Source organism: Lipotes vexillifer, unplaced genomic scaffold (assembly GCF_000442215.2).
Source record: "Lipotes vexillifer unplaced genomic scaffold, Lipotes_vexillifer_v1.1 scaffold1980, whole genome shotgun sequence".
NCBI classification, from domain to species: domain Eukaryota; kingdom Metazoa; phylum Chordata; class Mammalia; order Artiodactyla; family Lipotidae; genus Lipotes; species Lipotes vexillifer.
The window spans coordinates 1617315-1639798 of NW_006797999.1; the positions used below are offsets into that span (position 1 = coordinate 1617315).

Below are 22484 nucleotides of genomic sequence, written 5' to 3' on the forward strand. Positions count from 1 at the left end.
TTGATGTGGGGTGTGTACCTGTGTCGGAGGGGGCAGCCAGGAGTCCGAAAGCCCCATTTCCACACACCACAAGGTCTAGAAGCAGCGAGGCCCTGGGCTCTCAGTGAGTTTGTATGATTCTGACCAGCCAGCTGAAGGCTTTCCGGGCTTCTGTTTTCCCAAGTGGAAATGTCTGCAGAATAGCTGCTCGGCCTTCTGTGAATGTTGTGAGACTTGACGAGTTTAGGTTTGCAGGATGCTTTGTGTACCTTGGAAAGAAGCTCCTAGCTTACAAGGATGTATTTTTAAGTCTGTAGTTTTACAGATGTGATTTGCTATCAAATAGCTCAGAACTGAACCGGCGGAACCCAGCTCTTCAGCTTCTACTGCACACTTGTGACGCCTTAAGGAAGAGGCTTTGCACAATTTAAATGGTTTCCTAGGGCTCTTGTTTTGCTCACATTGCGATTTAAAAAACAAAACAAAACAACAGAGTGTTTAGGTTCGCCCTCCTTTTTCCGTCCTCCGGTTACTCCGGGCTACGAATAGCCAAGTGAGACGCCTGTGTAGTTAGTTTCCATGGACTGCAGCCCGCAGTCGCACCCCATCTGTTTGCATTTTACTTGTATTCATTTTAATTTGTATCTCGAGTCTTTATTGCCTTCCTGAACCCTCCTTTGTGTCTGCAGTATTTCCTATGGGTAGAGTACAGGAAATCTGCTCTGCAGATCTGCTATGACTGCTTGGTTAGGAAGGGAGAAGGGCCAGGAGGCAGGCCTGGACCCCTTCTCTGCATGCCTGCGCCCCACTACCGGGCTTCTGATTTGTCGCTCTGGTTTGGGACTCTGGCTGCACAACACCAAAGCGTCCAGGAGAACATCTAACGCTGCCATTGTATAAGCTGCCACACCAAGCATGTCACCATATGGAAACATCTAGAAGCACCCCGAGACCAAACATCTGGATAGCAGTTAACGTTTTTCTTTCTATCCAGACAAATGCCTTTCTTGTGTCCTCCAATTGAAGAAATGAGGAAAGAATTAGAATGTGGCTGTGTTTTTCTCCACGTTCACAACACAAGCCAAGGTTTTAACCGTTCTTACTGTTTCCAGACACCAGCCACTGTTATTCAATAGGTAACATTTCAGAAGATACTAACAGATGTTTTGTTTTTTTCCATCCCTCTCAAACCTGCCCGCACGTTCTCCTTTGGGTGTTGCAGACAAAATGCACAAGGGACATTTCCATCTGGAACATAGTCCGCTTAACTACACCTGTATGAAATCACAACTATTTTGCAAACTTTTTTTTTTTTTTTTTTTTTTTTTTACAATCATAGAGGACCAGCATTGTTGCCCCAGTGGCCTTTTAATAAATATTTTTAACATAAAAAAATATCAAGTAACACTGAGTAGTTCACCTAAGATGAAAAACCTTCTATCAGATCGTTACGATACCTCCAGCTACATAAAAATGAATCCAAATGTTGTGTCTGGATAAGAGCTCACCATGAATTCCTTTGTGATATACAGTGTTTCTTTCTTTCTTTCTTTCTTTTTTTTTTTTTTGCGGTACGCGGGCCTCTCACCGTCGTGGCCTCTGCCATCGCGGAACACAGCCTCCAGTCACACAGGCTCAGCGGCCATGGCTCACGGGCCCAGCCGCTGCGCGGCATGTGGGATCCTCCCGGACCGGGGCGCGACCCCGTGTCCCCTGCATCGGCAGGTGGGCTCTCAACCACTGCGCCACCAGGGAAGCCCTACAGCGTTTCTTTTAAGTAAGCATATGGAAAATCCCTATGTTCAAAGATCATGTCCAGCATGCCTGCAGTCAATCCCAATGTCCCTTTGATATCGGGAAGTGGGTAGTTAATTTCCCTCTGCAATGCTTGAAAAACTGAGGCATAAAGAGGTTAAAACAATGTCTGTATGTTTGACGACACAAATCACAGTCAGACTGTATTCAGGTATCCAGAATGTTTGTGACACTATCTCAACTCCCTGGTGTCCTTGTCAGAACATCAACTGTCTGCAGGCGGTTCTGTGTCCCCTCCACACGTCAGCAAGTGCTAACTGTTCTGTACCATCCCACTCTAGGCCCCCTGCCAGTCAGAAGAAAGTGAGACACAGGACGTCACACAAACGTGATGGGCATAATAAGAGTATTTTAAATAAGCTATCATATTTACGCATGCCTCGAAACACCCTTTCGGCCTTCCAGTTTTGAGAATTTCTTTTTCACGCAATCCACTGAATGTTTTCCTTTAAGCATCAGAATTCTGGGCAAGTTTAGAAGATGACTTTTATTATTAGGATGCCATAACAATTTTTGGGAATTGATCAAAGGCTGGTTCTAGAGTCCAACACTGACAAAAATTAGGACTGTTTACCAAATACTGTAAGACAAGGACAAGCAACTATTATGCATGTCTTTTTTTAAAAAAATGTAGGTAGAAGCAAGTAAGCTAAGGAATTGTCTCATCTTTGTTCTGTTTTCCCACATCTCTGCCACAATTGCCTCTGCTGCGTATCCCTATGTATCCAACCCCCTTTCCCTTAATGCAGTTTCACAGAAAATGCTTTCCATGTTGCTCGTTTCTTGTATAATTTTTCCTTTTGTACTCCTTGCCTTTTTTTTTTTTTTTTTTTTTTAACTTTTTAAACCACTCCATCTAGTGTTATACCTATTATATCCATGTGATCTATTCAACTGAGTGTTAGGTTTCCTGCAGTCAAACATCTGCAAGGATGTGCTGCTATTCCTACAGCTTCTCTCTGAGGAAGATCTAGAGGCAGTGAAATAACCCGATTCTAAGGCTGGCTCTTCCTCATTCTTTCATTTATTGAATAAATATTTGAGTGTCAGTGACACCCTGTGTCAGGCCCATAGCTAGATTTAGGCCAGTAACTTAAAAATGAAAAGACGTTTCTGCTAGGAGATAATGAAAGGTAAGAGAGGAGACGTCCTCTGTTTCAGGAAAGGGTGGAGTAAAAACGGGCGGCTTTTCGGGCTGATTCTGACTCTGATTCCTGATTCAGAGGCCTTGGTGGCCTCGCGTCACGCCCCTCCTTCCTCCTCTGCGCCCTAAGTTGGCAGATGCCAGGTCCGGTCCTCCAAGCAGATTTTCACACCATTGCTTTCTCCCTAGAACTCCTCTCTTAGAATCCACAGAGGATGAAATTAGCAAGCCGAGCTAGCACATCCAATCTTATCTTTTTTTTTCATTACATCTTTATTGGAGTATAATTGCTTTACAATGTTGGGTTAGTTTCTGCTTTATAACAAAGTGAATCAGTTATACATATACATATGTTCCCATATCTCTCTTGAAAGTACGCAACCCTCCCTTGTGATCTTGGCACTGTCTCTATGTGAGCCATCACACGTATCCGCTGGAAATCTCCTTTCAGTGTGAACGAACAGGCCGTTTTAAATAGTATGTCTTCTGAAATGACTTGCTGAGGCATTGTCGTTGTGGTATTTAGAAAGAAACTCACACCCATGCCTGTGTGCACTGGTCTCTTCCTCCCCAAAGGGAGGTGTTTTCTTCATTTAGAATCTGAGACTGAGAACCAGAGACTTAAACTCGGCTTTTTCCTCTTTTCCTCCACTCTTCTTAATTCCTTTTTTATGCCTAGAAAATCAGTATTAAAAAGGAAAAAGAAGCATGCACTTAGACTAGCTTGTCTCAAAGAACAGTGGGCCACATGTTACGTGGTCAGTTTCTGGGCAAAGCATTTCCCATAATCTTTCCTATGTTTTCGTAACCAGTGAGTTAACCAGATTTTTCCTATCCATCTGTTGTGTGGGAATAAATGCCCACTGTTTGTGCCCATGGTTCAGATTCTCTGGGTTAGGGTTACAGAATATGTAATCATGCCTTTGGTTTCTCAAGGATTTTCACATTATCTCATTTGTTCTGTAACAATTGTGTGAGACAGCGGCAGGGTAGGGCAAATTATATTTATCCATAATATAGCTAATCTATATCGTGTCTGTGTCATAAGGTCACGATATTATCTAGACAATATTATTTTATTACCGCCATAATATGGATATCATCATATAGGTAAGGAAAATGAGCTTTACAGATGTTAGGATTTTCCTATAAGATTTATTATTAGTAAAAAGTGGAGCCTGATCTAGAACCCATATTTTTTTAGCACAAATGCAAGCAGAACCTTTGTGTCTTTTGATGAAGTAAGTCCCGTGTCCAGGTACACGTGGGACTCTGTGCGTGTGTGTACGTGTGTGTACGGGCACACCACGCCTGCTGTAGGGGTAGCTGACAAAGCCTGTGAACTGGCTTCCAGTTTGCAGTGACCCAAGGAAGCAGGGCCCAGGGGCAGCGGTCAGTGGTAGCAGCCGACAGGCACGCAGGCAGCTCAGTTCCTTGTTTCGGCAGAAGAAAAGGCCAGGGCTGGTGCTGACTCTGGTAACAGACCAAGACCCTCTGAAAGTGACCCCGGAATGAGCCTGGAGCTTGTTTTCTTCCCATCATGTTACTTGCCCCCTAATCGTGCTCTTCTTTCTGAGGTTCTATTCCATCTTCTGGCCCTTCTCACGGGATAACCTCCCTCCAGCCTCCCCGGCTCCTATCCACCAGAACTCCTGGTGCAGGGCCCCGGAGCTAGGGCGTCCAGGCTCCCATAGCCTGGGAGACGGGTGGAGTGGGAGCACAACACTGGTTCCAGAAGAATGTATTTAGAGCCCCAACCCCTGCCTTGCAACTGAAGAGGAATTAGAATGTAACTGTGAGTTGGATAGTCTGTATCTGACGCACTGATTCCTTCTCACTTCATTTCTATTTCTTGGAAATAGCCAGAGACAATATGCAGTAGCTGCTTCTTACCATGAGGGCTTGTCCTGGGAAATAAAGTTGGCCTGTTATAATAATAATAATTTAACCATTTTTTGGTGCTGAAAAAAGGACATGAATGGTATCCTCCATGTTTTTTGTCTCTCCTTGATTTTAAGTAACTTTTTTTTAAACAGCAAGGGAAGTAATTTTAGGAATAGTTATCTACATTTATCTGATAAATGAAAATCTGTTTGCTAATAGAAAGAATGAATCCGGTTCAGTTTATAGTGGTTTGAAGGTGGTTCCTTGCAACCTGTGTTTTAGTAGTTAATCTATGATGCCTTTACCAAACAGCTATCAAAAATCACAGCTTGCTTTCTAGATCCCGTTGGCTCACAATGTGAGACGGAGGAATAAAAACACCTAAGAAGGCAACACAGAGAACATTTTGCAGAGGTCAATTACACTAGCGTAATCAGCAATGTCATCACACTTCTCAGAACAATAACGTCAGTTTGGGTTTTCCTTCAACAGGGAGGAGGTGGCAGGGGGTTTCCGACGTTGGTCCTCTTCTAGGTGCCTAAGCTGTACTTTAAAAATATTGAGAATGCAAAGGGAGGATCCACCTTTCAAAGGCCAACCCACCTCTTTCAAGATACATATTTATGACTTGGAATACTTTCAATATCTCATCCAACTCTTACCCATCCCCATCCCATTAGGAAGCCCTCACTCCTGAGTGGGTAAAGGAAAAGCGTAAGATTATTAGGGCATTATCAGTAAAACAAGAATCTGTCGGCCATCCAGCCTATTTGGAATTGTGCTACATGCACTACCCTCATTTCCCAGGGAAGAACTGATTTTTTTTTTTTTTTAATTTAACACCTTTTTTGGAGTATAATTGCTTTACAGTGGTGTGTTAGTTTCTGCTGTATAACAAAGTGAATCAGCTAAGCTAATTGGAGTATAATTGCTTTACAGTGGTGTGTTAGTTTCTGCTGTATAACAAAGTGAATCAGCTATACGTATACATATATCCCCATATCCCCTCCCTCTTGCGTCTCCCTCCCACCCTCCCTATCCCACCCCTCTAGGTGGTCACAGAGCACCGAGCTGATCTCCCTGTGCCATGTGGCTGCTTCCCACTAGCTATCTATTTTACGTTTGGTAGTGTATATATGTCCATGCCACTCTCTCACTTTGTCCCAGCTTACCCTTCCCCCTCCCCATATCCTCAAGTCCATTCTCTATGGGAAGAACTGATTTTTAATCAAAGCTATATTAAGAAAACACTTTTCTCAAGTAGTTGGCTTTTTCTATGAGTGATCTGATGGCTTGATGGTTGGCTGTAACTCATGCTCTAAGGTAAGGTGTTACCCTGAGTGTGAACAGGAGATGAGACTCGCTCTGACACTGACTTACCCTGAGCTTTCGACCAAAGACATTGACTTTGCCTTGGGCTTGCTCTTTTCGGAATCTCCATTCCACCAAATTCTGACCGTTTTCACCAGGAAGAGTCATGTTTCTTTTGGCAACTGTTGGGTTAGCTGTGCCGGCCAGAACGTGCGGCTCTGTCTGGTAGTGCGAATCCAGGCCACTGGCGTACAGGATTCGAAGGGAGCCGTCATAACCAATCTGGTAGCTGTTTCTTAACTGATCTAGAAAACAAGCAGCAGAAAACACGAACTATAGGTGTGCATTAAACACCAGATCGCTTGTGGGGTTAGAAGTGATATGAATTTCTAAAACATTGACTGGACTCCATTTATAAGGGAATGAAAAGTACTTAATGATATCCTTTTAGAAAATAACAAAACAACTTCGATTTCTGGCATCTCATGCTGTAACAGAGTCGGCTGAATGTTAAAGGCAAACTTTAGGGGAATTTAAAGTCCTTCTCTTCTTTATTTGCCTGATGAAATAAATGAAGGTTCGACCTCCAGCAAATGTTTTGCAAAGAACCAAGTGTGTGTTCTTTTCAGAGGCTGGTGTGTCACCTCCAAGGGTTTAGAAGACATCTTCCCAATATTCATCCCTATATCTTTTGTTAAAGATGTTTTGAAACAATTTAATATCTGTACCTTCTGTACCAAAAATATAAGGAGATATTTCCCCCTGAAATTGACTTTTAAAAAGGAAGTCGGGCTTCCCTGGTGGCGCAGTGGTTAAGAATCTGCCTGCTAATGCAGGGGACACGGGTTCGAGCCCTGGTCTGGGAAGATCCCACATGCCACGGGGCAACTAAGCCCGTGCGCCACAACTACTGAGCCTGCGTGCCACAACTAATGAAGCCCGCGTGCCTTGAGCCTGTGCTCCGCAACGAGGGAAGCCACCGCAATGAGAAGCCCACGCACCGCAACGAAGAGTAGCCCCCGCTCGCCACAACTAGAGAAAGCCCGCGCGCAGCAACGAAGACCCAATGCAGCCAAAAACAAATAAATTAATTTTTTTAAAAAAAGGAAGTCATATTTTGTACAAGACACCCTCTCATATTGTAGGCTATTGCCTCAACTTAAAAATTTTGAATAATATAGGACCATTTGGGGAAGCAATGAATTCAAGCAATACTGATTTTAGATGACTGTAGAGATTACCTGACAGAATTGGTAAAAAAAAAAAAAAAAAAAAGAGTCAGAGAAGCTTAACTCAGATTTAGCAATGAGTCTTAGAGCAATGACCTCACAGTTGCAATTGTCATTGTCAACAGGCCTTTTCAAGATTACATCAAAAAGGAATTCGGTGGGAGGTTCCATCATGGAGTTATTGGACATATATACCTACAGACTGAATGAAAAAATGGAAAGTTGAGCTATTACACATATGGGTATACAATTTCCAGTGACGGCATGAGATGCGGATTCAAATGCTGCATCAGGCACGGATTCAGAAAGCTCACACTGCTGTCCTTCCATGGCAGTGATGATGATGCAGAAAGGGCCTTCTGATGCAAGCGAAGAGTGGGAATTAACTAGTTTTATTAAATGGGAAAGAAAAAACCATAATTTCTAGGTTAACAGATTGTTTTAGATATTATGTGATTTTATATACGTATACATTACTAAATAAACATTACATGTAGACATTAGACTATCTCATCGATATCTCTAGGGGTTTCTATTTCCACCTTCTCTTTCCTGGTTCATCTTATAAAATGGGGGTTGCCACATTCTACCCGGGTGCCAGTGGTATTTTATTTTTTAAAGAGTTTTTTTTTAGTGTGGACTATTTTTAAAGTCTTTATTGAACTTGTTACAATATTGCTTCTGTTTTATGTTTTGGTTTTTTTGGCCCCAAGGCATGTGGGATCTTAGCTCCCCGACCAGGGATCGAACCCACACCCCCTACATTGGAAGGTGAAGTCTTAACCACTGGACCACCAGGGAAGCCCCACCAGTAGTATTTTAACCTGGGCCATTGAAAGCTCTGCTTTCGTGTTTACCTTGGACCACGGTGTAGAATGAGTCGATGGAGGACAGGTTGGAAGTGATGCTGACACCTTCCTCTCGGCTGGATGACTCAAGGTCCACTGTGATAGCCTTGTCCATGTCTCCATGGAGGTTTGTGACCACTCCGGTTGGAAACGTCACATTTGTCAGACGACCTTCACTGTCATAGCTGAATAAAAGAGGCATGAACTCGGCATTAAATAGGAAACTTACTTACAAGTTCTTACTTATGAGAGAGTCTGCAGCAACAGCAGCTGCACACATTTGGAAGAATATTTGTCTTTGTGCGTGAGCTGTGCAGCAAGGACTTCAAACATGCTTTGAAGTGACCGGAAGCCTGTTGGACACAGAGAAGCCTCACCGGCGGGGGCAAGAGTAAACAGAGCAGCTCCCCTCCCCAGCATTGTTATTCTCTCAAGTGCGACCACATTCCTCCTGCACATCTAATTTGCTGTTTCAAAGGGAACATGTCTGCTGATATTAAATTTCTTAGTATTCCTCCATATTTTCTATAAAGTAGATTTAATTCACTGTTATATCCTTTCTGAAAGTTTTACTAACTTATGCCCTCTATGGCAGTGCAATATGGAAAAAAATATATATATATAATTTTGTGCAGCAGTATATGTCCATGCATGTATGTATTTGCATATGTAAAGATACTCCTTTGGTGTCCTGAGACATCTTCAACAAATTAATATAATAAGGCCTCTTCTAAAGACTTTATTTCTCAGTGATTGACCTACTTTATAATGGTAAATTGGGACTTAATGTTGGCAGGGTGGAGATAATCTATCTTGTCTATACTGATGTTGTAGGAATGGGTGATATCTTGAATGATGATTTATCATGTTTACTGAAATGAGATGTAATATTTCCTGACATTTAATGACTATTTAATACCCTCACTTTTTTTTAGCATATAAATATAAGAGGCACCTATAATTTAAGTATTAGGATATATTTTAAAAGCTATCTTATTATCATAAATATGCATTACAGATATAACATTTTACTAAAAAATTGATTTTGGGGGTGACTTTTCTATTGGTGGCAGCACCAGAGAAAATTTCAAAAATGACAAAAGGTGGTTTGAAGAAAGGGAAAAACATGTCAATTCTGGATGAAGAATCAGGGACTTCCTTGGGACAAAAAATATACTTAAGATTGGATTTCATATTAATACTAAGGATGCTTCATCAATAAAAGGTCTAAGTGAAATGGAGACCTGAACCATGCCCTACTTAAAATAAGCCCAGATGCAGAACTAGAAGAGAAAGAATCTTACTAGTGAAAGACAGAAGTTACCAGAGGAGGGAAAACAGTGAAGAGGACCCTAATAATGGGTGTAAACACGGGGCAGCAAGGGACTAAGGGGTAGAAAAAAGGACTTAAATGATACTTGGGAATAAAAGGAGAGAGGGCTTCTAGAGTATAAAAATTAGCTTTGAAAAACGTGGTTATAGGAATTAGGAGCAGACTCTAGAAGGCCAATGTCATGGCGGAGCTAGGAAGGCAGAAGGGAGGAAGGGGACGGAGGTCTGTTCAGGGCCCGTTACTTCAGTGGGGACACCATCACTCAGATCGTGGGCTTGCCTGACTTGATCTGACAACTCGCGCTGCTGTGTCGCCAGCGGCAGAAACGGGCACTCAGGAGAAAGAGGCGGGTGACGGATGGAGACAGGAGAGAGAGAGAGAGAGAGAGAGAGAGAGAGAGAGAGAGAGAGAGAGAGAGAGAGAGACGGAATGCGCCATTGAGTGTAATCATTGTTTGGACCCATAAAAGGCAGAGCTGAAACGAAAGAGCAGACTCCCTTCCCTCTCCAGCAACCCAAATGCCCCCAGCAGATTAAGGCATCAGTGAAAGAAACCCAAACTGCTTTTTTGAAGAAATTATTACTCTTGAAACAAACAAGCATAGGTTTATTTATGCAGCAAAGCAGAGTTACAGAATTACTGACCAAACCAGCTTAAAGTGCAATCTTAACCTGGACATAATTCTTGCAGCGCGTTACACTTCTCATAGGATACAATGAAAAATAAGCTATTGTGTTTTCAAGAAATGAACACCCTACGATAAGTAAGTACTAGGGATGTAATGTACAACATGATAAACAGAATTAACACTGCTGTCCGTTATATATAAAAGTTGTAAAGAGAGAAAATCCCAAGAGTTCTCATCACAAGCAAAAAATGTGCATTTTCTAGTTCTTTAATGTTGTATCTCTAGGAGATGACGGACGTTCACTAAACTTATTGTGATAATCCTTTCACGATGTATGGAAGTCCCATCACTATGCTGTACACCTTAAACTTACACAGTGCTGTCTGCCCATTATATCTCAATAACACTGGAAGAAAAAAAAGAAGCTATAGAAAAATTGAAAAAAATAAATTAACATCCTTTGGAATGCTCCTACGTAAAAGGCAGTTCAGTGCTGCACTATGCCCCCCATCCCCTTCCCATTTTACGGGTGGAAAAATGAAAATATGATGTGGTCAGGTGATTTGATCTGGCTCTCTTTGTATCTCACGATGGGGCCATAACTGGAACTTTCATGCACTGGACCCAGGTCCCTTAGCCCTTCTGTAAATCACAGGGCTTGACTTGGAGTGGAGAACGGTAGCTTTATACAGGTGATGCCACCTGCCAGCACTCTGCTGATTCATTCTTGCTGCTGTCACTCACCTGCCCTTTATCGACCCCATTGCTGGTTTATGTTTTCTAGCTCCATTCAATCTAAAGCAGGCCTGTCACCTTTCTCCTGCAGAAAGCATGTCTCCAACCTTTGCCTCTGCTCTTTCACTGGCCTACCCCACGTTCCCTGTCCTGCTGGGCAGGCATTTCCTATCACAGGATGCTGAGTGCGTGGCCATAGAGCATCGGATGCTGCACATTCAGACGCTAACCTATTAGCCTTTGGTTCTTTGGAAAATAAAAATACGAGTAGCCTTTGTAGGCAGTGCAGTTAGAATGACAGAGGGTTAAGCTGGCATCTTAGTGGCCCAGTTTCACAGTTTAGCCCTGGAAGTCCTCAATTTGTACCTTCAGACGAGTGGCTGCATCTACGTTAAGGCACTAATAGGGCTGAAGGGCTCGCACAGGGCCGGCCAGGAAAGCTGCTATTTCGGAAGGGCCCTCAGAGCACCTACCCCGCCAGTAGCCTACCAGTTTCTGAATAAGCTTTGTGGGCTACTTACAGTGTGAGGGGATTGTGGGTACACAGAGCATCAGAAGTCTGGTGGTCCAGAGTCCCCCCACCCCCTGAGGGCAGGTGATGGAGCGATCGTGCTGGAGCAGAGCAGGGAAGGGCCACGTCAAGGTGGGGACCTAAGCTGGGCCTTGAAATCGACGCGGGTTTATACAGGTGAGTAAGGAAGGCACAGGACACATTCCAGCCAGGAAGACAGCCAGGGAGAGGGTGCAGAGGACTGAGGACGGACGGGCTGTGAGGTCAGGGGGCAGAAGAGCCCACTGAAGCGGAGGGCCCGCGTAGGGCCCCTGATATGGTGGAGAGGGAGGCTCATCACTGGGGACCGTGACGAAGGTTTTAAAGGGAAGCAAGGAGCCCAGGGGCGGGGCGACACGTCAAGCAGGGAATCCTTCCCAGACTTGCCGATTTCACAAACCAGTACAAAAAAATAAAATTGGGGGCCCAACAGAGAGTTTTTAAATAAAAACTCCTCACCTATAACTAGCATCATTTCATAAAGAAAGGCCATTTACCCATGCCACAGATAGAAAGGACCTAACTTTCAGGGTGAAAGTTCCTGACAAGGACCAGTAAAGCTTTATGAAAATGTTCTCCCCATCATTATTTATTTTCTCCATTTCACTGTGGATCTGTGAAAACTTCTGCACAGATTCGCATCTATGACAACAGAAATGCAATAAGATGGATGGCAGCCATTAGAACTGCCAGGGGACGCCGGATAAGGGAGGGAGACAGAACAAGGGGCCAGGATGCCTTTCAGACATGGCAGGCGATCCCTTCTCTGGCAAAAGCAGAAAAACAACGCAGCAGCCGATGTTCGCCTGTCCTCTGAAAAGCTTTGATCCCGGATGCTATCAGGGGCCTTCCCATCAAACACACGCCTCTGGACATACTCTCTGCTTCCGCGCAGCTTGGCGGCTCTACGGAACGTTGCTTGGCCTCGCTGGTGAACCAGGCCTGCCCAGCTTGTAGATCTGAGACATGGTTTTCTTTCACGAGCTTCTTGAATTTACAGTGCGATAGGCTCCAGGGAATCTGACTAGAACATCACCTTGATGCCCCGCTTTCCACCATCCGGTCGCAGCCGCACGGCTTCAAGTTCATCGCACAGCACATTCTTTCTCCCGGTTGACCCCTCTTGACAAAGGCCCCTTTTGCTGGAAAAGGCAAATCCCTCAGGCTCCCCACGACCTTTGCGATGCTCTTCACTGATGTTTCTCTGTTTGTTCGTCTTTAATTTTGACTTCGCCTAGAATTTCTGTTTTAGCCTTTGTGGTATATTTTTAAATCTCTTTTTACGTTTCCTAAACAGCGGGATTATCGACAAATGCCCCGGAAAGCCAGAGCCTCAGACCTTCTCAGTTGAAGACGCTGATTCTGTTCGGACGTGAAATTTTCTCTCTCGCCCCCTTTACAGACAGAAGTTCCCCACTCTTCACTTTCCCTTCACAACATCCCTCACGTACCTTCCCACTCCCACAGCCACCCTAAATTTCAAAAGCTGGTCTTGTCGCCTCTCCCCATACTCACGGCTACCAAATCCATCTTCCGAAACCCGCCCCGAGTACCACACTTCTCTGCTCAAACATCTTCTAGTGGTTCCTCAACGGAGAGAAACACTGACTGAGACTGTCACCAACCAAGGTCAATAGACTATTGATACCGCAAATGTATTCAGGTGGAAACAAAGTTCTTGAAAACTTTTTTTTTTGCAAGTGTTCTAAAACATCAGAACAAAACTAATTTATTATAGTTCTGTCTTCATTATACACCACATGTTGGTGAGTTAAACACAACAAAATTATTTTCTTTTCTTTTAAAAGTGTCTACTAAAGATAAAAAGAATAAGGTAACAATTAACATGTAGTTTGTTGCATTAAAAAATCTGATAAACTTATTTCTGTTGTCTGTTAGCTTGTTCTAAGCCTTTTAACTCTTACCCAGAAAAAGTCTTGTTCAAAAGCAAACATTCAACTCAGTTGACACATTACAGTAGAGTCAACTCACATCATTCAACAAAGGTAACAAGTTTTCTTTAAAACTCAACAGGATTATCTGTTGTCTTCAGTGCTTCCCCATAACACGGCTTTTTTTTTTTTTTTTTTTTTTGGCCTCCCTGCACACCGTGCAGGATCTTAGTTCCCCGACCAGGGATTGAACCTGAGCCCCCTGCGGTGGAAGCGCTGAGTCTTAACCACTGGACCGCCAGGGAAGTCCCATGGCTTCTTTAATCAAATGTTTCATTTCTAAAATTACCTTCTGTTTTTGAGAAAAAAATCTGTGTTCATCAGAGCAGGGCTTTAGAGAAGAAAGCAAACCAGTGAAGAGAGGCAGTCATCGCCCTGAGAGGGGCAGCTCTTTTGAGTGCCTTGTGATTCAGCCTGATGCTGAACTGGTCTCAAAGGTGAGACAAATGTATGTATTTACTCCTAAAATGTTGGCAACGCTCCTCTCCCGGACCTTTATTCTCTTCACCTGTACAGGAATGGACGCCAGCTAAATGCATGCGTCACCTTTGACTGGTTTCTCTCGTCTAAAGCAGCCTGTCTTGAGAAACTGAGACACCAGGAGGTGTTGGTCTGGATGGGTGCCAGTCATGGCTGGCTCTTCCGCGTCTTCCCCAGGGCCATCCAGAATAAGCTGCTTAGTGGGGCTACATCTGTGTGCTTTTAGACTTGAGTCCCAGTAAGGATTCCCAGTAAAGACGTAATCAACCTGTCTTTCCCCCACTGTCCCCCTGACACAGAGGGAGAATCTTTTCTCCCATCTATCAGAGTTCCTTTAATCCATGTCCTTTCATTGTTTAACAGCCTGCGAAACCAAAAAAAAAAAAAACCCAAACAAAATCCCCCCCCCCCCCATCTGCACGGCAATACATTTTTCACAATGCTAACCCGTAATAACTTCTTATCTGTGATTGTGGTAAAGCAGAACAAAATTACCAACCTCATCATAACAAAATCATGCACAAATCATTCCTGGATCTGCATTCCTGATGAAGGACGTGGGCAAACAGCAAAACCAGAACAGAACCTGACTTAAACTTCTCGTGGTGGACGGTCCGGAACTCTAACGGCAATACTGAGATTTGTAACACTCATATCAAAAGAATTCACGTTTGGGCTTCCCTGGTGGCGCAGTGCTTGAGAGTCCGCCTGCCGATGCAGGAGACGCGGGGTCGTGCCCCGTTTCGGGAAGATCCCACATGCCGCGGAGCGGCTGGGCCCGTGAGCCATGGCCACTGAGCCTGCGCGTCCGGAGCCTGTGCTCCACAAATGGGAGAGGCCACAACAGTGAGAGGCCCGCATAACGCAAGGAAAAAAAAAAAAAAAAAAAAAAAAAAAAAGAATTCACGTTTAAGTATTCTGGGAACGAAACTGAGGTTTGTATATTTTAACAGTGATCTCACAGGCAAATCATAATTTCTTTGAATTCAGGAGCAATGTTGTCAGTTAGAAATCCTCAAAAAATCAGGTTCTGAAGAGAAAATGCAAAATGCTTCCGTCCTCAAGGGGAGTAGAGCAATCAACCAACTCTTAGATCATTGGTTCATCTGGTACTTAGTTGTCTGCTACCTACACATTACCAAAAATAACGCGGAAGATGCAAACTAAGAAAGACAAAAGAAGGTATTATTTTACATGATGTTTGTGTCCAGTGCTAAGAGGACCCTGATGAGAACGGGTGGAACTGCAAGGGTGGGAGCGGAAAGAGGGGTTAACACACACTTACATTTCTCTGCTGCTGTTGCATTTTATTCAGAGGTCTTGCGATGGGGCAAAATTCTGGCCATTGCTTTGCTTCATAAACCCGGAAAGGGCAGCGGCCTACAGTCAAGCCACTATCCTCTGGGCAGCAGCCTACAGTCAAGCCACTATCCTCTGGGCAGCGGCCTACAGTCAAGCCACTATCCTCTGTTTGGCAACACCCAGATAACATGAGTTCAGAAGACCACAGACAAAGGCAGATCTTTGCTTTCTCACCTCTGGTCCCGCCCTTACTTTGAACACTGAGTCCAGTGACAGATGGTCATGGATATGACATTTTTCAATATTTTCCATATTTTTCAAAGATCGAATTCAAGAAAAGTGGCCCAGTGCCTCTTTCCTTCCATGGTCATCACCGTATCAGGGAGAGCTGATGAAGTGATAATGACCAGCCCTGAAATTCACAGGCCTTGAGACAAAGGGATCCGAGTCAGGACATTCCAGAATTAGTTCCCTTCGAGGTTTGAAAGATTGTGGGTGAGCCCTCATTAAGAGAGGATCTTATTTAAACCATTCAGAAAATGTTTATTGACTACAGAAGGTTGAAACAACGAGCGGGACACGTCTTATTTGTTTAGATAACAGGTCTTGGCCAGGTCTTGAAATGTAGACTTGCTGGAGAGGGGATGTCAGGGAAATTTCTGTTCCAAAGAATCTGCCAGACAGAACTGTGCATGCCCTCGTCCTCCTTGATTGATTCCACGGGGCCCGGGAGCGCTCAGAGGACAAACCCACCCTTCTCTGGAGCTCTCCTCTTTGTATCCTGGCCACTCACTGAGACCCACCCAGGAAATGGCTGTGCAGTGAGTGAGGACAAGGTGGATTTGAAAGACTTATGGTAAAGCTGGAAAGGTTAAAATAAAAGTATGAAGCCCATTTGGAAAGAGAAATTTTATTATTGTAAATTGCTATGACTACCAGCGGCATAATAGATACCAGGTTTGGCTGAAATGCCACACTATTTTAGCAAAAGAAATCTGGTAACTTCCTAAATGTTGTTTCTTTTGGAATCAGCCTTGACAGGGACCTAGGAAAAGTTGGGGAGAAATGGCAGAATCACACATTTTTTTAGAGTAGGCAAGAATTTTTAATTACTAAGAAGCCTTGCATTTCGCAGGTGAGGGCACAGAATTTTAGAGAGGGGCCATGCCTTGTGCAGAGTCACACAGATGGGAGTAAGTGACAGAGTCAGGCTGGAACCCAGGTTCTTAGTTTCCAAACCGAATGCCTTTTCCCAATCAGCTTATGCTGCTTCTCAGAAAAGACAGCAAATAGAGAACAGAGAGAAAGAGGCATCAAGGAACTAACGGGATGTCAATGCTTTGGAAATAAGGAAGGACCGGGAGGAAGAACAATAGATGTAGTGGGTAGACTGGGAATCTAAGATGAAATAACATTTAGACTAAAATGCTGTCTATTCACAAGCTTTATGAGAGAAAGTGACTATCGTGGAAAGTGTGAGGATGGAGGGAAAGCAGAGGGATGGTCAGACGTAGGCAGTTAAGGAACATGAGGGAGAAAAGAGGGGACAAATACAGAAGGGGAGGTAACACACAAGGCGAGGCCCAGATCTGATGGCATCAATAATCGAGGGGATGGCATCCAGTAGCAGAAAAGGCGACCCTGAAGTGTGAACACTCGTACTGTCTCCATTGTTGAGCCATAGGAAACCCTAGTCTGTAAATTCATATATTCACACTCCCCCCCCCCCCCCCCCCCCCGCCCCAGCTAGATCTCATTCACACTTGGGGCTCAGCTCTTTCCACGGGCCCCATGCCCACGTCTCTAGAACTGACTTGCCCTGAGTTCTCACTGGCTGTTTCCGAACACATGCTGGGCTGGACTATGGTCCCCTCAAAGCCATAATTTCCAAATCAGAGCTCATCTGTTTCTACCAACCTGCGTCCTCCCTGTATTTCCTACCCACTTGGTCGCTAGGTCAGCAGATTCTCTTTTCCCTCCCCTCTTGCATTCGGTTACCATGTTATATTTCATTTCCTAATGACTAACCACCTCTTTCTCTGTAATTTCAGTGCCCATCTGTGGGTCAGGCCTTCACCTCCCAACTAGATTTACTGTCTCCTAACTCCTCTCTCCCCCTTTTCTCAGCCTCCTACTTTTCTACATTCAATCCATCCTTATATCGTCCCCAGATGAACCATGTTGCCTTCCTGGTAATCTCCTTCATGGGAAGCCTGTCTACCCAGGATCACCAGGTGGTCAGGTTAAGCCCTGCTTGATCAAAACTGTGATCTCCATCTACTTTCTTTTTCCTACTTTCACACATACTCTATGCTCTTGTCATTCTGAGCTGCACATTCTTTCTAAGACCTACCACTCTCTGCCTCCCAAGGAAATGCTCTCCTCTGGCCTGGAGCACCCCGCCTCGGCTTGCTCACCTTGCTTCGTACCTTTAGGGGTCTCACCTTAAGAACCTCAGATTATATATGGAATCTGAAAAAAAAAAATGGTTCTCATGAACCTAGGGGCAGGACAGTAATAAAGATGCAGACATAGAGATCGGACTTGAGGACACGGCGGGGAGGGAGAAGCTGGGGCGAAGTGAGAGAGTGGCATGGACATATACACACTACCAAACGTAAAACAGATAGCTAGTGGGAAGCAGCCGCATAGCACAGGGAGATCAGCTCGGTGCTTGGTGACCACCTAGACGGGGGGGATAGGGAGGGAGGGAGGGAGACGCAAGAGGGAGGGCATATGGGGATTTATGTACATGTATAGCTGATTCACTTTGTTACATGGAAGAATCTAGGGATGGATGGGAGGGATGCTATGAGGAATCAGGGATGATGGTTTCCCCAATCATCTTATCTCCTTCCTAGGTCATCTCCCCCAACCCTGGGATGGAGTCCAGAAGAGAACAGAGTCCATATTAGCTCTGCTTTGACACCTCAAGATATTCTGAAGCCAGGATCCTGGAACACAGGCAAGGGGCGTCTTCTGGGAGTCTAGGAGTTAGGGTAGCCTGGAGGGAGGGATGCTGAGGTTGCTTTTATTTTGATATCATAGGAATCAGTCAGAGATGCTGGACAGTCTCTGGAAAAGACCCAACTGTCCATCTTCAGTTCTGTTATTATAAAATAATAAAGTTCCCTTTCACCGGTTGTCACCGTGTAGATTTCTTGCCCTGTTATCAGACAACCCTTTAAAATGGCTGGTGTATATAACTTGGTCTTAGAGTAAGTAAATCATCTGACAATCACTGTGTAAGGGAAGTTGCTGACACACCCAGATATGATGCTATCAGGTCATCTAACTTAAAACTAGGTTTTTGCAGAAGAAAATTGGATTAAATCAAGCATTAGTAAAAGCATTGCCTTAGTAGCGTTCAGGTTAGGGTTTGAAATGTACAAAAATGTACAATTATTCAATTGGCTACACACTTTTTTTTTTTTACTGATGTCCCTGGGACTATACATTCTGGTTACAAACTTAAAGCAAAATTATTAAACAATTAAACAAAACAGCAAAAATGGAAATCAAGCACAGCATTTTCCCATGAATTTAAGTGATCTGCTGATAAAATCTCTTAAAATCATCCTTAATGCAGCAAATTTTTTCTTCCATGAGGAAAGAAAGAGAAAAAGGAAAATAAAGGAGAGGAATTGGGCACCAGTTTTAGAAAATGTATTTGTAAAATGGGTTGCTTTGTTTTAACGCAATTTTGGGCAGAAATAGCAATGACACGTGATTTCAGCGTTTGAATTTTTAGGGTTTGATGTCAGATGCCTACCAAGGGAAAGGTTATCTTCTCAGTTTTGTCCCATGGAAGATGCCTCTGTGATTCTTCTATCATGAGCTATCATAGTCACACACACACATCAAGAGAACACAGCCCGGCACAGATGTCCAGCTATTTAGGCCTGATTCAGTGTCAAGGGGACCGGACACATCTTTCCCGACCGGGAATAACCATCACTGAGTTCTCCTAGGTTACCTGCGCTCTTTGCTCACTGCTCTGGATCTGAAGCCCAGTTACGCCTTACGCTGCCTCTCTCTCCTTCTCTGAGATCCCCTTTTCCGTCTTCTCCCAGACGATCGGAACCGATGTCAGTGGCAGCTGTGGAGCTGTCGTGGGCTCGGGGTTACGTTCATTATAAAGAAACAGTTAAGAAGCTCATTCTGAAATCGCTCAGCTCGAATGAGGGACAATAAAGCACCCAGATGAGAAGCTGGAGACCCATATACACCTACATAAATGTGTAAGAGCTGAAACTCATTTATTTGCTCCGTGAATCTGAATAGAGCTCACGAAAGACCACAGTCGGCCCCGGGCACATAAAGCTCCAAATATTCTAAGTCCCAAGAGAGAAAACTGCCACCAACCCGGCTGTGCGCACGAACACGTCAGCCAGAACTCAGAGGTTTTTTTTCCATGTTGTCTTCTCTAAGCAGACAGAAGAGCCTCTAGATATGCCCGCACGGTTTGTATCTTATCGGGTAAGCAAGCAGAGAACTGTGAAATGCCGTTAGTCATTAAATACTTTACTCAATTGCCCAATTCAATACACTGGGTTTGCTTTTGTGTGCATTCAAGTGTAAGAACTGAGGTTTCACTCTGGCTATGAACTTTTTAAATAATAGATTTCTAGCAAGTAAGATCTTCTGGGTCTCCCTGGAATTACTCTAGCTAAGGAATTATAACGTGTGATAATTGTTTTAAAATGGTATGAAGACCAGCACAAAATACTCCCTAATACTAAGTGGAGGGGGTAAGTAGGCTCATCACAGGGTCCTCAGACAAGGGGACCCCAGAGCCAGATGGACATCCTTTCTACCGCCCAGCAAGTCAATGGAAGAGGAGGTCTGAGGCAAGATGGCTTATTCAATTAGCAACAAATAATTATTCCGCTCGTGAAACATATTAGTCTAACTCAGGGATTTCAGAGCTGAGTCATAGACTACCTGACACCCGTCTTCCTATCACACCGTCTGTAGCATGTCTAAGAACACTGGCCACTTCCCTAACAAATCACAGTAGGGACACAAAAATCACAAGTAACACGGAGAGAAATTGCTGTGCCAAAGACGGTATCTCTAGTTTCTGAAATGAAGGTTTCTTGTGCTTTGCAAACTACCAGTGAACCCAAAAAAGTCACCCTATTTTATTGGTGACTGATGAGACTCTCAAGTTGAGAGTCGGGTTTCCTTTTCCTAGAGCCATCCTTCCCGATACCAGGGGCAACAGTACACTTTAACGGTATTTGCATATGGGAAATGTTTTCTGTCTTTAACTCTTTAATCCCAACATTTCAGAAGAAAGTGCTACCAGTATGAAGTTTTAATTTTCGTTAATTATTGTAATAACAAGGTCAATTGAGGAAGTCCTTAATTTATAAAGCAAAAGAGAGTAAATGTGTAATAGTAGGTAAATATATTTCCAAAAATCAACAAAATGAGAAGTGTTAATATTTTCAGCATTAACTCTTGGTACGGAAAAGTCTGAACTGTTTCAGAAGGCAAACGTTTACACGATACTCTCCCAACGGAGGCAGCTCTAGGTTTCATCAGCCTCTTCTCTATAAATAACCGTTCACCTGACCACATACTTGGTTTACTCCTCTATTCCTTCATTCAACAAATAGCTATTGGGAGCGTTCTACATGCACTGCTAGCTTCCAGGAGCCGTGGGAGCCACAGAGATAATGGCACAGCTTGCATTTTAGAAAATACTTTCACATTTCATTCTGTACATTCTGTGACACACGTGTCGCAAGACAGTGACATGCTGACGGTAAATGAAAGTTTGCACTAAGAAAAAAAGAAGTGAAATTAAAACATGTCAGGTAAACAATTTCAGCTAATTCTCTTTAAAAATTTCTTTGGTAGAAACTGCAGTGACGGCACTTTTTATTGGCGGCAATTTATTGATCCCAGGTCCGCTCCCATCTGTTTCTAACCGATAAAGCTTTAATCTCAAGGCTTCTTAGACACTAGACTAGCTAGAAAGCTGGACACATACAAATGGGAATTTGGGCTGAAAAGTTTTATCTTTCTTTGCAAGGCGTTTGTACATAAAGATAGATACAGCATGTAACAGATCTAGGAACTACTGTCACAAAAGTCATAGAAAACAGGTGTTTTTCAACTGTGAAGTGTGTTTTTTTCCCCCCATAATCTCCTTGTGATTTTGGTAAAACTGTGACCATTGTCAAACCTCTCACATCCCTTCTTTACGAAAGTACCAAGTACCCTTAAAAGGTCTAAATTAGACATGTAGTACTATAAGAATGTGAGGGGAAATATTACAGACATGTACTAGGATTCTGGGAGTCTGCCAGCTCACTAGTAACAACAAACACCAAGGAAGCCTGGCAGGGATTCAGAGTCCCCTCTGGCTCTTCTAGAACCTTCACATCCAGTCTCATATATCCAAGTCAGCACAGAATAAGCAGAAACTGTTGTTGTCAAGGCTCTGACGAGTAGAGGTGGGGGGTTGAGTGTATCCATCAACAACCTCAGACTTACACAGACAGAAAGGGGCCACTCTGTCAGAATCCAGAGGGTGCTTTCGGAGGGGCTGCCCGATGATGACACTCCTTTACGCACTTACTTTTCAACGTGTTTTAACGTTTCTCACCCTTAGAAAGGGTGGACCCTTGCTCATTCACGGCTAAATTATAAGAATGTACAGAAAGAAAAAAATGATCATTTGTCATTCTGATATGATGATTCTGAATTACTTAGGTTAAATGCTCTATTTTTTTCCCTGTCTTGTACAGTAATACACTGTTTTGCAAAGTGCATAAATGTTTCTTGGAAATTTTTAAATCATGTCTTTGCTGCAGACATCTAAAGGAAAATTAACAAAAACACTGTTTTTTGAAAGCAACATTTCTGTTTCTTTTATTAGAAAAGCTGTTTCTCAAGTACTGTAAACTACTATATTCTTAAGTTATAGCAAACACATGTTTATATGCGTGTGTGTGTGTGTATATAATTATGAGGTTTACATTTGGTGGAATACGTCAATAATGCTTTTTGGGATAGTTGCCTTTATTGTAATTTATCTAGTTGTAAGACTTAACAGATATACTTTAAATATGACGTGTAATGGGTCTGTATTAGTGCAAATATCATTGTGACTTATTTTAATTAATTAAAAACTTTCATTCTTGCGAACAGTGCTTTGCCCATTATATTCACAAGACAGGTTTTTGCCAACTCAACCTCCACCTTAGCAGTCATGTTGATTCTTCACTAAGTCTGAAATTCTTGGAGAGTGTTTAGTACTAGAGAAATGTGTCTTCTTTGT

General features: G+C 43.4%; 1 protein-coding gene across 1 annotated transcript in view; it reads right to left on the reverse strand.

Moving 5' to 3' along the window:
• TENM3 (teneurin transmembrane protein 3) overlaps positions 1-22484 on the reverse strand; it is a 181564-nt gene that overhangs the window by 12950 nt on the left and 146130 nt on the right. The window contains exons 21-22 of the mRNA XM_007470027.1: positions 8220-8395; positions 6203-6438 (exon numbers count right to left, since the gene is read on the reverse strand). Coding sequence (XP_007470089.1) covers positions 6203-6438; positions 8220-8395 — 412 coding nt within the window. The remainder of the gene's footprint in view (positions 1-6202; positions 6439-8219; positions 8396-22484) is intronic.